General features: G+C 46.7%; 1 protein-coding gene across 1 annotated transcript in view; it reads left to right on the forward strand.

Annotated features, from left to right (window-relative positions):
- Positions 1 to 16,102, forward strand: part of LOC8053711 (structural maintenance of chromosomes flexible hinge domain-containing protein 1) — a 122,065-nt gene that overhangs the window by 42,062 nt on the left and 63,901 nt on the right. The window contains 3 exon segments of the mRNA XM_029983900.4: positions 533 to 637; positions 4,282 to 4,359; positions 15,483 to 15,599. Of these exon segments, the coding sequence (XP_029839760.2) occupies positions 533 to 637; positions 4,282 to 4,359; positions 15,483 to 15,599 (300 nt within the window).

Consider the following 16,102-nt stretch of genomic DNA (forward strand, 5'->3'; position numbering starts at 1 on the left):
GGTTTTGCTGTCTCATCTTATGAGTGTTGCGTGTTGATAATTTTGTTGCAGTCATTTTGTTCTGCCCACAGCGCCGTGCGCCGTGTAAGTGCCTAGTTAATTGCCACGATTATTGGAGGGGTTCCATTCGCACAATGCGCAATCAGTGGAGTGAAAATTCGGTGCCTCTCTTATCTCGAAACTCTGCTTATCACAATGAGGGTCTACTGTGCAGTCATGTCTCATTACTATGCAGACCCCACTATTCAGACAAAAATTTTAGGGATGAACCGCGTGAATACATGCATTTTTGTCTCGTCGTAATGGACGACTCGCATTAACTGATTTTTGGAGGAAACGGAGGTGTCCGTATGAACGAGGTGGTAGCAACAAAACGTTTGTTCCGCATTTTGTTCTGTGAAGGTGCAATTAAATGTCTGTAACCTGCGAATAAATGCCTGTGTTTATTCCGTGTTGAATAAACCTATCGGTTGGTGCCTTGGCTTGGTTCGTGGCTCGGCTTTATTTGTGTCTCGGTTTGTGCCTCGTGCAGGCGACGTCAAGGTGGAGATCAGGAACAAGAAGGGCGAGGTCGTGAGCAAGCTGCCGGGGCCGCAGAACAAGCGCCTGAGCGTCGAGATGAAGATCGTCTGGCACTGTAAGCTTCCCAAGCCACCTTTTTGAATGCAGTGCTTGGGTGCCAACACAAAAAAAAAAACGCTTGCAGAGAGTGTTTGCCCTTGTATTGAAACGCGTAAGATTTACAGACCAGCTCATAGTGCTTTCGCGTACGAGTTTGAAACCTAGCCTCGATAGAGTGTGCAGCGTAGGGCACGCAGTCATCGATTGTATGCGTTGTGTGCAATCGGCCACTGCTCTTGGTGCGCGGAATTCCTCAATGCACGTTTAGATCTGAACTCGACGATGGCGGGTGCAGCAAGGTGAAGAAGGTGGAGCATGGTGTGCGGCTGCAAAGGGAGAGCACCGGGCCCAGTAGCGATGGGAAACCATTCGGAGTTACGTAATGGTCGCCCGGGACTCTAAAGAAACACTTCAATGAAAAAATATATTTTTTCCTAAAGGGCCTATATATGTATCTATTAAAACAAAATTCTACCAAGAAAAATAAATTTTTTTTTTAGCATTATTTATGCTGCTAGACGCACTATGTGCGGTTGCAGCCTGCTAAGCCCTGCCCCATGCTTACAAGGTGCTTACATATCTCATTGACTGGAGAGGTGATTTACGTGTGAAAGGTTGGTTGGAAATTTGTATCTCCGTGCCGTGATAGCATTTGAATCGAGTATTTTTTTTTGCTTGGGAAACCAATAATCGAGATAAGTCATTATTGTTTTTAAATGTATTCTGAGATTGCTTCTTCCGCTTTGGCTGGAAACGTTAACAAACATGAGCCCTGGCTGTCGACGTCTGCGGACCCTCGCTGAGCTTGTTAGTTTTATGAGTGCGAGTCATTTCGAGTTTACAGAGGTGTTTAGAGGAAGATGGTTCTCAACCGACATAGTTTGCAGCAAAAAACTGTCGCAAGTATGAGCCTTCGGAAGCGCTGTGCGGACGCTTGGGTTAATAGTGGGGCTGGCCTAAGCATGGCGTCTCACATCTACTATTTTGATAGATCTGGCTTGATTTCTTTCTTTGCCCGTATTGATGCTGAAAAAAGATGTTGGTTTCCGTAAAAGCGGACCCGCTGCTCCGTAAATTTTGCAACGGTCGTGATTAGACTTGGGTAAGAATTTGCGAGCCATTTGGCTGGAGGCAATCGGCCCTTCGGCTCGCATCAAGTTCGTCCAGGTTTGTTCCCGTCAATTTGCTTCGAAGTGAAAGTAGCTCTCAAGTTGTGCACTGCACCTGATTTGCCAAAGCGAACTTTTTCGGTCGCTGTTTTAATTGTGCGTCACAACGCTGCCCCACCCTGCTTGCAAATCCAGTGCAAAAAAAGAAAAATGTTGGAAGGACTGCATATTTATTTTTTTTAATCTTTTTTTTAATTCGCCCGGTCGTTTTTTATTGCACATCTACAGACACTGACAGACACTTGTATTGTACCGTGGCTCGTGCTTTACGGAACGCCAGAACGTCGCTTTCATCTTGCAAGTGTTGCAGACGTATTCAGATGAAGGCGGAATAGCAGACGGACGAAGGCTAAAACGGATGCCGATGCGCAGCTTTCATGTCCGCGCCTGGGCATTGCAAACGACAATAGATGGATGTCGTCAATGAAATCTTAACATCTTTTGTAAGAGACTTTCACGAAGTAAAAAAAAACAATTTTACAGTCGCATTTCCCATAAAATTCCAGTTAGGAAAAACAGTGAGTAAGTCTTTCCTTTTGTCTCATTAACAAAGGATAGTTTTCCTAAAGTGACATTTATGGCAAAAAGTGGAACAGAGAAAAACGAGTTCAAAGTGCTCCAACCTCTACCTTTTCTTTAGCGTCGGTGGATCGAAAATAATTTATAAAAAATTAACTATGCAGTGTAAATCAAGGAGACTTTCTGGGAACACTCTCTAGATGTAAGTGGATGTAATAGAGCACTGCACGGGCCCGGGCCAGCCCGAAAGCCCGAGCCCGGCCCGGCCCGCGGGCCGGGCTCGGGCCGGGTAGCACGTATTTTCTCGGGCCCGGGCCGGGCTCGGGCTTGAACAAAAAAGTTCTCAAGCCGCGCCGGCCCGGGCCGGCCCGGGCCGTGCCTGGGCAATCTTGTGCCGTAAATCATAAATTGTTGTTGATAGCGAGAAGTTTGCTCATTAATCTTTTAGGTTCATTAAATACAAAAAAAGGCGAAGTGCAAATTCACTACAGCGTCGTTAAAAATAATAACTAAAAGACGTCTTGAAGCTAGAAAGCCTTCAAGCTTTTTCCGTGTGAGCGAAGGTTCAGTGTTATAAATTGTAAACAAAATAAAGTCCCAGTCATATGCTTGTCAACCTGTCTGATTCATCGCTCTCAAAAATATCTAGTTCACTATTAGGAAAGTTTAGAAAAACGTTCGCAAGCGCTTTGGGTACCGTAAAAATAGCGTTCCGATGTAAAACCTATGGCGATGCTAATTTTAGCTTGCCCAAAGTGCTTGAGTACGTTATTCTAAGACTCCCTTATTGCACAGATTGCGACACTAAATTAGCGCGAACAAGCGATCGTCGTGTTTTTATGTTTATCTCATAGAATCAAAACGCTGTTTTCAAAACTATTAGTGTCTTTAGAAGTGCTCATCTGGGCCACAGACCTAAGCGGTATACTTTGGTGCCTACTAACACCATTTCGAAGTAAAATTCGAAAAAAGAGCCAACGTCGTGTTCGCGGTATCAGTGTCGCGCAATGTACATAGTCCGTTCCGCGCTTGCACGTTTTGGGAACCATCTTGAAAAAAAAACATTTTAAGGGGATAAGTAGGAATATATTAAACTTAAGCTTGCCTGAAAGGGTTGTATATTTTAAGAACGCGTTGACATGTAAAGCTACTTCAGAACATATTCTTAAACAGAAAAGGTGCGCAGACCAGGCTTAGAACGATGGAGACTTTTTGCGAAGAGGTTGCGATGTGCAGGGCCTTATAAAAGTAGGTTGAAACGGGACGCGTTCAAACGCAAAGGGTGCTTCGGAAACTGGTTCAAATAAGAAGGATGTTTAGGGAATGGGTCGAAACAGGACAAAATCAAACGAGAAGGGTGTTTAGGGAACTGGTCGGAAACGGGACGGGTTCATATGGGAAGGGCGTTTAAAGAATGGATCGAAACAGGACGAGGTTCAAAGGGGGAGCTCGTTTCGGGAACGGGTCGAAACGGGACGGATTCAAACGGGAATGGGTTGTTTCGGGCTACAGCCATCGGGCCGGGTGGGGCGGGGCCTAGAAATTATAAATTCTGTCGGGCTCGGGCCGGGCCCGGGCCGTGTCTCTTCCGGGCCGGGTCGGGCCGGGCCTAGAAATTAAAAATTCTGTCGGGCTCGGGCCGGGCCCGGGTCGTGTCTCTACCGGGCCGGGTCGGGCCGGGTCGGGCCGGGCCTAGAAATTCCGGCCCGTGCAGTGCTCTAGGATGTAAATATGGCATTTTTCAAAATCAACTTTTTTTGCAGAAATTCATTTTCCTGGTAGTGTCCCCTTAAGTGGCAGTTCGCAGACAATTGGTTTGATGCTGTGCGTAATGTGTTTGACAGAGTGTGGCCTCGGGTGAATTTGAGCAAAGGCGTTTCAATATGCCTTTGGGAAGTGCCAAAAAAGAGAACCATTCTTTTATTTGACGTGTATTAACTGCAGTTTTCTGCGTTTTCTTACGCCCCTGCAGCTCCGTCGGGAGACCAAGTGGTTGCGCAGTACGTCTCCCCGCACAACAAGAACTGGGGCTACTGGTTCCGGAAGATGGGTAATGCTCCAACTTCTACTTCTCTTACAAGATTAAAAGGGGCATTGACACCCCAAAGGTCGTACTCTTTTTTTTTTTACTGTCTAAAACTATGCAAATTGTAGTCATAAACACGCAAAAAAAAAAGAAAAAAAAAACATAATGGAAGAAATTTTTTTTTCACAAACGCACACTTCTTTTTAGTGCTCTTTTTTTTTTTCACCTCCTTCTTTTTATTTGTGACCCAATTGATTAGAAGCTTTGTAAGTGACATTTCTATAATATTTAATAACAGCATTCATAAAACATGTTTTTAATGCAATTGCAAATGCACTATGCCCCTGGCTTTTTATCCTTCTCGGAAAACGTGGCGGCGCTCGACACATGTAGCGCTGAGGATGATCGGTCAGTCGAGGAATCGGATGAAGTTCTCTCTTTTAGGTGCCCAATGACCTCTCAGACTTCAAAAGGGAAATCGTTGTTAACGCATTCCCTAAGAATCCACCAATGGATACCTTGTAATCTTTTCACCCCTTTTTTGTACTCTGCCTGTCGGAATATTTCGACGCCCTAAGATACTGTCATCCATATCATTCGTTGAAAGAACCACATCTATGCCACTCGTGGAAGGAACCACATTTATATCACTCATAAAGTGAACCGCATCCATCTTTTTAACTACAGACGCACATCACAGCCCACGCACCGCTACTACGGAAACCCAGAGCGAAGAACAACCGCTGACAGTAGGGCGGCAACTGAGCACGCCTGCATTCCACCGTGTCGTGGTGCAACACCACCTAGATAACAAAGCTGTACTGCTAAATGCAATGGCTTCATCAGAGAAGGCCAACGCTGGTCACGATTGGACACGACGATTGCGTCAATGTTCGGCTCGAAGCCGAGCGCTGACGCAGCACTCGTTTCCAATCTGTGTCCATCGTTGGCCTTCTCTGATTAAGTCATCTCATTCAGCACATCGGCTTCATTATCTAGGATGTGTTGTGCAGCGCCGCCTCCTCCCTGGCTCCGCGCCAGCTGTGCGCGTGACTTTGCCGAAAACGAAAGGGCTTGTTTTGACGAAAACCTGGCGATGTCTGTCAGTTTGTCAGCGCCGTGGAGTGCTCACTTCAGCACTTCGTACCAACGGGAGTGTCGCACGCGATAACTGACAAACGAAAGACACCGCCCGGTTTTCGTCAAAATGAGCGTTCAAACGCATTCAAAATTGTATGGCGAATCGCTAGGCAATTCTGTTGGGATACAGGAAACGTTCTTGCTTCACAAATGCATAGTGATACTCTGAGCCTGTGTCCACAGTCTATGGGGAATGACGGGCTGCGGCCGATCACATGACGTCAATTTTCCCGCTAATTCTAGCGGGGAAATTGAATTTGAGTATAGGTCACGTGACATCATTTTTTCTGCTAAATTTAGCAAGAAACTGAATTTGTATATAGGTCACTTGACATGAAGTCCTGCGACATTATTTTCCCGCTAGCGTGCTAACTGAATTGGCATTGAGGTTACGTGATATCAATTTTGCCGCTAAATCTAGTGGTGAAACCGAAGTCGTGACATCAGAGGCCACTGCTTCACGAAATGTGGCTTCACGAAATCCGGAGCAACTAGCCAAAGAATGTTTCTCGTTAAAAACACTTGACATGGCAAATATTTGGTGATTTCATCACACTGGTTTCGCAGCTTCTTGTGGCTACTGTTTCGAATATGGGCTTTTCGGATCTTGCGCTCTATGTATTTTTTTCTATTTAAACATGTTGTACTGTATTTACTCGAGTAATAGCCGCACTATTTACCGTATTTACACGATTGTAAGTCAACTCAATTCTAGGTCGACCCCCCCACATTGCACATAAAAAAAAAAAAAAAAAAATTTAGATGCGCATTTTATTGCGAGCACGTGAGAACAGCAAAGTATCTGTTTCGAAAGCCGAGCCTCCAGCACGCGATCGATGCCTTCTGGCGTGCTTTGGCTGGGCATGCACGCGCGAGGTGCATGAGATTCCCAGGCATTATCGAAACTAGGAAGTTCACGCTAGAGGCGGGACAACTGAAGCTGCTCGCTGTCGTTCTCACTCTGTTCGCGACTAGACCATGACTAGACTACGACTCGTTTGCACTGGTGATGGCAGTCCCGTCATCATCACTGCCACGTTCTCGAAGCTCGTCGGCGGCGGCGTCCAACAAAATCTCGCACTTCGAAAATGACAGCATCAACCGCATCTTCCGCGCTTGCTCGGCGATTGTGCTGGACGTCACGGGTAGGGACCGATTGCCCACTTTTGCGCCGTGTGTTGCAAGCCTGACCTTCAACTCTGGAAGGCATCCCCACCTATCCAGACTTTGGCCTACGGAAGCCTCTTCGTTTGCCGTCACAGTTTAACATCCCGCGCCACTGCAGACTCCTCTGGAGCATCACCCGCTCCGACGGGTCGAACTTGCGTCCAATAGTGCAGTTGTTGGTTGCTTCTGAGTGAAGAATGGCCATAAACGAGCACCGAAAACCTAAACCGCTCGGATCACTCGTGTCAATACAAAATAAACGTAGATGGCGCTCCAGCATGATCTCGCCACTCGATCAAACGATGTGCGACCGTGAATCGCGCGAAAAACTGCGAAGAGAAGCTGCGGGGTGAGTGGAGCTGTGAGGCTGTTCCAGCGGCCTCCCGAGTGGCTCTTACAAGAAGTGCTGCCACCCCCCGGGAGTCGGGCGCGCCGTGCGCTGTTCACCGCCGTATATCTTCGGGTTTATTTGCGAATCGCCATCAGTAATACTCGTTCGTGCAAATAAAAAAAATAATTAATTTGTAAAATGAGGGCACAGAATAGTGCAATGCTAGAGGTACAGCCGGCTGAACTCGTAACAAGGCGAAGTGTTCATGATATCGTGATTGTTTCGTTTTTGCCGGCGGTGGAATGCTTTGGTTCGATTATAAGTCGACCCCCCCACTTCAACTTTTAAAAAACTGAAAAAAGGGTCGACCTACATTCGTGTAAATACGGTACGAACAAGGCCCTTGCGTCTGCTTTCCCGCAGAACACACATTGCGTTGCGCATAAATAACATAGCGAATAACTAGATTGAGAACACGATTCTCCATACAAATGCAATCTTCAGAGTTGGTATCTTCACGCGAAGACGTTATCTCTTTCCTGCAAACCGCTTGAATCATGCTGCCGATCGCGGTTACTTGCAAGCCGCATGCTCCGTGGAAATGCGAACCCTCAGGTTTTCTTCATAAACAGTGCGGCTATTACTCGAGTAAATACGGTATATTGGTGTTTTGTATTTTTTAATGCAGATTGTCTGTGCACAATGTACAGTGGACTCCCATTAAACGAAACTCGCTTAAACGGAAAATTCGGATAAACGGAACTCTAAAGGTTGTTTCGGTTGGTTTCCTATGTATTTAATGATAAATTCTTCGGGTAATCGGAACCCCCCTTTTTGCTTACTTCGGTTAAACGGGACCGAAACCGAAACTACCCATGGCGACCGCGGACATCGGAAATAGCTACAGCAGTCTCACAACCATGGAGTACGCAATAGCCAAGACTGAGGACACTTTAAAGGAAAAGGGGTTGTGTTAGAACAAAATTTATACAAATATTATTATAAAAAAAAAAAAAGTTGTTAGGCTAGGTGACCATTATATTAAGGCAATCCAATCCAGTCTTTCTACCGCCATTAGGGTTAGCGCCTCGTCTGTTGCGCGTCACGTTTACCATCGAGTACACAAACCAGCGTCCGCTTGCCGTGTTGTGATGGAAGCGGTAAAAAAGCGGCCGCACCAAGCGATCTCGCTTGCTACGAAAATGAAGATCCTTCAAGAGCTGGATCGTGGTGACCTCTCGAAGACGGAGATCGCAAGGAAGTTCGATATCCCGAAGTCTACACTCTCAAGGATATCAAAGGACAAAGAAAAGATTCAAGACTCTGTAAAGCGCGGAAGCTTTGCCACCGACCGAAGGAGGATGCGAAAGACGCCTTTTGAGGAAATAGAGAACGTCCTTTTTCTCTGGTTTAAGCGCGCGCGAAGTGCTAATTTCCCGATCAGCGGCCCCATCCTCGAAGAAAAGGCTGGAGAGATTGCGTCTCAGTTGGGAATAGATAACTTCAAAATGAGCGACGGTTGGCTCAGCCGTTTTAAAAAGCGCCACGGCCTAGTCTTTAAGACTATTTCTGGGGAAGGTGCAGCAGTCAACAGAAACCTTTGTACCTCCAAGGCATGCACACCTACTTCGTCAAAAAGCGATTACAAAATGCAAAACAAACTACCATTACCTCTTTTTTCTAGTCAGCTACATTAGCTGGACATCATGCTTGTGAAATAAAGTCATATTTCACTCATTTTATGTGCTTTGCTTTAATGAAACTTCTGATAAACGGAACAAATTTTTCTGTCCCTTCGAGTTCCGTTTAAGGGAGGAAGTGGGTTCTCAAAACTTTTTTTTTGTTTATTGGCTTATCTTAAAGATTTTTGGCACATGCATGCAGTTTATTGTGCTGATTTCATAACTGCTATCAGATTTCAGATATCTCGTTTTTGTGAAAAGTTATTAACAAAATAAAATATTAATTAGCTAATTTCAGGAAAAGTTTTTAATGACCTTCTTATTAAAATTTTAATAAAAAAAAGGTATCAATTGCTTTCTAAAGAAATGTCATACAAGCTAAAGCTATTTTTATTTCTATAGCACCATAAAATCTCATAAAAAATTAAAGTGAACAGAAGACATACAATAGAGGCTATAACAATGGCTAATAATGAACCGCCAGTTCTATGTACCAAAAAATATCATAATAAAAATAGCTTTAGCTTGCAGTCCAATTCATTCCAAAAAAAATAGTACCAAGTTTATGAAAATCGGTTGAGCGCAAGTGAATCAAAAAGCCTTCCTGGCCGGAGAATATGCTGAAAAAAACAAAGCTGAGAAAAAAGACTTTGAAGTTCGGGTATGCAAAAGTAACAACATTGAAGCTTTAGATGGGTGGAATGCCCTTGGTTTGAATTTCATACTAAGGGAGAGACACGGGTAGGGAAAAACAGCCCGATATGCAACAATTGGTTAGCCCTGAGAAGGGCTTTTTTAGGGGGCGTCTTCAAAACACCAGCTTGTGAATGGGCGATGGGCGTGCCTGACTCTCAGAGAAGCCCCGGACTATAATCCTGGTCTGTGCCTGCCCTGTGCCTTGTGGAGAGTCTCTTCTTCATGCTGTCAGCATCAGAGAACTCTTTGTTAGCCTTGTGCAGCCTCCGACTGTCCTTCTCGGTGCTCCTCCTGACGAGGGCAGTGCCAGCCGTGTAGCCCAGGCTGCTAGCTACGCTCTCGTTTGTCTTCCTCACTCCCTGGTTGAAGACGCTCACAGCTTCAGCAACAGCCCTCTGTACACTGTACAGTGATGCATGGGTGTTCTTCGAGACCTGTGCCCAGATGACGGAGTGCAGGCTTTCACTCGGGTTCTGCGTCTTGCCATCACTGCACCGCTGGAGCAAGTCCTTGTTGCTAAGCCTGGCAAACACTGGTTCCAGTGCTTCTTGAACAAAGCCTGGGAGGGCGTTCTTGTGGCCACGGGGTTGCTCGTTGTTGGCAACTGCTCTGTTGTAAAAACACCATGAGCTGGCTCCCTCGGGGCAGAGGTCGTGGTCGGGAGACTCGTCGGTGGACGACATGTGGCGAAGGGTGGCTTGCACAGCTTTCTGCATCGCAGGTACGTCGTGGCTGTGGCTCCGAAGGGCATAACCATAGTAGTTGGTTATCTTTTTTATCCTGTCTTGTGTCAGCCTGCCCTTTCCTCCGAGCACCTCGCCTTGAGCCTTCTTTTTGTCAACAAGCGTCCGCAAGGCTGATCCCATCCTCTTGTGGACATGGTTGAGGCAGTCCTTCTTTTCAATATCCACGAACCCGTAGACAGCTTCATCTGTAAGAGCATGATGCGTCCTACTGTCTCCGTCAGAGAGGACCGTTGTGTAGCGCAGACCATGCTTCTTAAAGGACCTTCTGAACATGATGAGTGCTGCCTCCACCTCCATTCGCCCCGACTTGCAGTCTATGTTCTTTTTGCAGTCTGGCTTGTGCTCGGCCAACCACGCACTGTAGCTTTCCTCTTCGGGCTTTGGGCCAAGTGAACATCCCAAGCAGAGGTTGCAGAGGACGATGTGGTCGATCACCAGGCCGGTGTATAGCTCCACGATGCAGCCCACACCAATGTGAGACGTGCGACCCCGCGTCTTCCAGGTGCCATCATACATGACGTCAATGTTGTTCGGAAGGTTCAGAAAGTCTGCATAGAGGGTCCTCACAGCTTCAACACTTCCTGCTTCACAAGCTGCTGCTGACAGCTCACAGGCTTGCATCACTGTCGGCAAGTGGTGCTGGAACGTCTTATGGTGAAGGCCTCTGTGAGAAACGTTCAAGGCCGCGCAGAAGTCGGAGAGCGCAGTGGACCCTTTTCCAATGGACTGAATCCCTTTCACAGCTCTCATGTTGAGCTCAAAAGGCGTAATCCGTGCCTCCCCTTGAGTTCTGGGCGACGAAAAATGCTTCTCGGAGAAGCCGCACGACGGGCACGTCAGCACCAACTTCACAGCCAGCCCGTACTCTTTCTCCTTGGCTTTCTCGAGCGTAGGCGCGGCCAATCCGCACTGCCCACATTTGGTGCTCGCGAAGAACATGTTCAGCACGTTCAAATCGACGATCACGAACTGCGTGCCGGAATCTGTCTCTTCATCCTCGACCGAGACATTGAGGAGGTCGAACTTCCGTTGCGTGGCAGACTTCGCGGCCAAATCCTTCTTCAACTCGTCAGCCCGCGCCGCACGTTGGGCAGTTTCGCTTGCCGTGTAGAAATGCGAGTCGAGTCGTGACGGACCAGGGCCGAAGCCGTCGTCTCCTTCGTTGCTCACATCAGGGGCGGGCATCACGGAAGACGATGTAGCTGCTGGCAGCTGAACTTGCCGCATGTCCGTCTCAAGCAACGCGGCTGGCGATGCGAGCGAAGTCGTCTTGTTCCACGCCAGCAGCTTCCGCTTGCCGTACGCACGCTGCGTTGAACGCTTCACGCTAGGCATCGCGATCGCTACCGATGTCTCCTAAAGACGTCGTGCTAAACGAAGCAGGCGGACGCCGAAAAATAACGTGCTTGAAGCCAAAACGCAACCGCTAGCAGACGACAAACAACGATCTCAACTGCGTTGCTGGACCTCTTGGCTCCTTCCGCGCCGCGAGGAAGGAGAGGAGGGAGAGGAGAATGACATATTTCAGGAGAGGAGGCATGCGTTTCGGCCAATAGCGACAGCGCTCGCTGCGGCCCGTGCTCCTTAGCCAATCGCTAGCTTGGTTTCTTTCTTCGGGGAAACGCGGTATTCTGTGCTTTCCCCGGGTGGACGCCATTTTTAGTGGCGCCAAAAATGTAGACAAAGAAGCAAGCTTTCGAACGAGACCAAAATTGCCGCGAACGGGCGCGCACCGGCGGAGCGCGGAGGGCGCGCATTTCGACGTCGGTTTCCTCTTTCGGGAAGATTTTGGGCGCGTTCCGCACGACGTAATTATAGTTTTTTTTATACTTTGAGTTTGAATTACGCTATAATATTTCGGACAGAGGTGCCTGGATATGTAAGGCACCCAAATACGGGATTTTTGAAAAAAGAACTTTTTTGCGATTTTTTGCATTTTTAGGACCCGCGTCCCCCCTTAAGAGGAGTCCACTGTATGTACCATAAAGTTCCGAGAGAACACTTGCCCCCAAGAGATTGCCCATCCCGTTTTTCTGGCTAAATATCTGTTACTTAAACATTCCGAAAGATCGGCCACCCCCCGATTCCCGTTAGACGTCATGTGATGTCCGACGGGAATCGGCTCAATCGCGCAATTTGCTGTGCCGGCACGACTGACAAGTGGGTTCATAGCGGGTTCCCGCATTTTTATCCAGGATCTGGGTGCGTGATATCAGCTCCCGTAAAACGCGAGTTGTTCCCGCGCGTATGTTGCACCGTTAAATGCGAACCTGCCTTGTCTGCAATTTGCGGTGTTCGTTCCCGTGACATAAAGTTTGTAGTCGATTCCTGCATTTTTGTCCGCTATCTGCGCGTGCGATCTCAATTCCTGCGTGTACATTGCATCATGAAATACGATTGTGCTGCGTTCGAGATCTGTAGTATTTGTTCCGTAACATAGGAATTTGTAGTGGATCTGAAATGAATGCCTAAAAAGCGAGGACAAGAGGAAGGAGAGAGTTGTCTCTTCGTCTTCTTGTCCTTGTTTTCGAGGCGTCCAGTTCAAATGGAAAACGTACTAGCCCAACTTAATATTTTGATGTTGTAGTGGATTCCCGCGTTTTTGTCCGTGATCTGTGAGCGCTATATTGGTTCCCATGAGAGGCAAGTTTGTAGTGGGTTCTTGCGTGTTTATTGTACCATAAAACTTGAATCTGGTGCGTCCACAATTTGCGGTATTCATTCCCGAAAGAGGAGAGTTCTCGACGGAATTTCGCGGGTCCTTCGCAACGGGAGACGCAAATCTGCGTCTGCAACCTGCAGTATCCTTTCTCGTGACACAGGAGTTTGTAGTGAATCCTTGCGTGTTTATCGCATCGTGAAACGCGAATTTGAGGTGTCTGCGATCTGCGGTATCAGTTCCCACATCACATGGTTTGTACCCGGTGCCAGGGTGTTTATTATTAATTTTTATAAAGTTTTGCTGTGGCATCCCTAAAGATAGCCCACCTAATGTTTTCACCATTTATCTCTTCGTTTTGGGTGAGCGTTCTTTAGGAACTTTACGGTAGTGTACTGACTGCCTTCTGATCTTTAACTGTATAATTTCTCGGGAGGAGGAAGCTCGCCAAGCTGATCTTTAAGCTTCCCCCCCCCCCCCCCCCCCTTCTCCTATTGCTATACCGTAATATCCCGAGTCATCGCCCACCCCCCTACCGCCTGAAATTCGTTAAAAAAGTGGGGTGGGCCATGTCTTGGTGGGTGAGCACAAACACTTAAAAAAAAGCGGAAAAAACCGCCTATTTTTTTCTGCGTATCTAGCGCTGATGCACGAGAGATACATCAAACTCAAAACTCGATTTAGTTTCATTGTTTTATAGAAAAAAATGCTCACGAAAGAATATTTACTATAGCGAATTCCGTTGCTAGCATATGCGCTAGAAGCACCGCCGATCTGCATATAGCGCGAACGTTTGTTCCGTGAAAGAAGGTCACCATTATGTTCTCCTAGTTAGTAAAAAAAAAAAAGAAAGAAAAGTCTACAAGAAAATAGAAAACCGACCAGGCGCAACGAGCGAGCGAGCGGACCAAAGAAGCGACCAAGAGCAATGCTGGGAAAGCCGGCGGTCGCGTTGGCAAATACTTTGGCGTCGGGCCAAGTCGGGCGCCCTGTCAATTGCAAGCTCTTGCGCAACTTTCTTGTTTGGTGCGTACATATGTGCGTCCGTGCACGGCGGGCTATCAATGCACAGTTGGGACGCTCTGCAAAGGCCTGTGTAGGACGTTCCAGCAAAGCTTTATTTACGCTTTGGCTTTGCCTAAAATATTGCACAACCGCGGTCGCGACGGGCGGGAAGAAGATGCGGGTTCGCGGTGACCTTCGGCGGAGACAGACTTTGACCTAACACTCCGCGGTTACATTAACAAACTCTTATTTTGCTATCTCCATCGTTTTCTTTTCGCAAGGATACACGACCACTTTGGGGTCGCTCACGGAGGAAATGCGTAAACAAAAAGAAGTGTCTTTCCCTCCTTCGTTTTACTTAGTCACGGACGTCCTCCAACTATAAGGTCCGCGGCCACGTCATTCGGGTAGGATGAGTGTTTGCGGATCGCAGAGTCCGCGCTAGGGTATTTGAAGGGGTGGGCGATGACTCGGTGTTTTTTCGGAAATCAATATTGGCCCAGAAAATGGGGTGGGCGATAGCTCGGGGATGGGCGATGACTCGGGATATTACGGTAATGGAAAAATAAAGATAGTATTATTATATCTGCTTCTTGAGCTTAGTGTTTACTTATGCCATTGAGGGAAATACAGAAAGTAAGACTGGCTTTGTGGCTTCAAGTCTTTAGAGAGGACAATTTCTGAACCCACCACTTTGAATGGATGTCTGCTTTTTTCTTTCCTCAATAAGTAAGTTAGCACATTTTGGCTCCCGAGCATCAGTACATGGGATCGCTAGCTACTCTAAACGAAGTGCTAAAAGGTATGCAAGTAACAGCGAAACATCGAACAAAGTTACATGATCAAGGAGCAGTTTTATTTCAGTTGCTATAAATGCAAAGCACAGATTATGAAAACATTTTTACGGCCTGACAACTTGCCACTTTGCATAGAGCTTCGTCTGAAACCAAAGATTAAAAATCTGATTCTCGGGCAGCCAATCAACCTTCTAAGGCTCCTGACCAGCAAGTCCTGCAAAATGTTATAAGCATCCATTCCTCATAAATAGTGCATAGATGTGATCTTGCAAATATTTCAAAACCCTCTGTCTAGCTTAGGACCGGAAACGTTTGAGTGCTATTTACACGCTTGTGCCACCTCATTTCAGCTGTGCGCCATGCGTTGTAGTGGAATGCAAAGAGGTGCGACGGTGGTCTATGGCACTCGGAAGCAATTTTCCGAACTGGCCTTTGGTGCGATTCGAGCGGGAGCTTGGAAACCTTGCAAATGCTTGAATTCGAAAACACTATTTTCTAGTCCTCATAAACCCTGGAATTTTTAACGGTGCTTGAAAACCCTCAAATTTTGTGATCATAGTCACAGGCATTGTCTTTTCACAATGATTTAAATTTTTCTTTTTTTTTTCATTTATACTAAAAAGTTAATTTAAAGCTTGTAAATTTCCAACGAGCGAGTTTTACTTCGTGGTATTTATGGCGGTATGGCCAAGTGCTTAAGAGATGTCTGCTAACATGCGTAGGGCTGTGAGCCTGACGCAGTCAAAAGGCAGGAGCCATGCATACAAGTGCTGGCCCTTTGTTAACGAGTTATGGATGATTATGAAAGGGAAAGAGTAAATACAAGGATGTCAATGAAGTAAATAAAAAATCAATACGTAAGTCAATACGACAATGTAAAAACAAGCCTCGTCAATCGAATGCATGTGCTGCTTCTCCGAACAGAGAACGTCCAGAACTTGGGACCCCACACGCTGACCCTGCAGGCCATGCTCAACGACTCTACATCCATCTGTTCTGGGAAGGAGCTCCCGTCGCACAAGCTTCGCTTTGTTGTCACAGGTGGGAACCTCCGACTCGATTCACTCGTTTCATTCCCTCACTCGCTCGGCTGTTCGTGTTTTGTTTACATCATCAAAAAACATTATGTTTTTCGGTGAGTGCGGTAAGAAGGAGCGATAAATGGGCAATTGATACAATATTCCCGTGGAGATTTGGTTGACCCTGCATTTGTGAATGTAACTGCCGGGAACACGTAAAGACCCGGGAATGTACCGACGACATCCTACTGCACTTTCACAGTGCACAGACCTTCCTGGTTTTGGGGTTCTGGTGTCATTCTGTTTTATGTCAACTAGCAGTCTGTAGGGATGTGCTTTTTTTTCTCTCTCCATATTTTGAGCTTATTAAATGGAGCAGACACCATTCTATGCAGTATATACCTGTTCTAATGTTCTTTTTGCTAAATGTCTTTCTGTAAGGGACATAGAACCAACTTCTGCGCTACTTTAGAATCAATCCTTCTTTTTGGTCCTTGGCGCCTTGGAATGCACTTATTTGTCAGC

Source organism: Ixodes scapularis, unplaced genomic scaffold (assembly GCF_016920785.2).
Source record: "Ixodes scapularis isolate PalLabHiFi unplaced genomic scaffold, ASM1692078v2 PGA_scaffold2__306_contigs__length_199485367, whole genome shotgun sequence".
NCBI lineage: Eukaryota > Metazoa > Arthropoda > Arachnida > Ixodida > Ixodidae > Ixodes > Ixodes scapularis.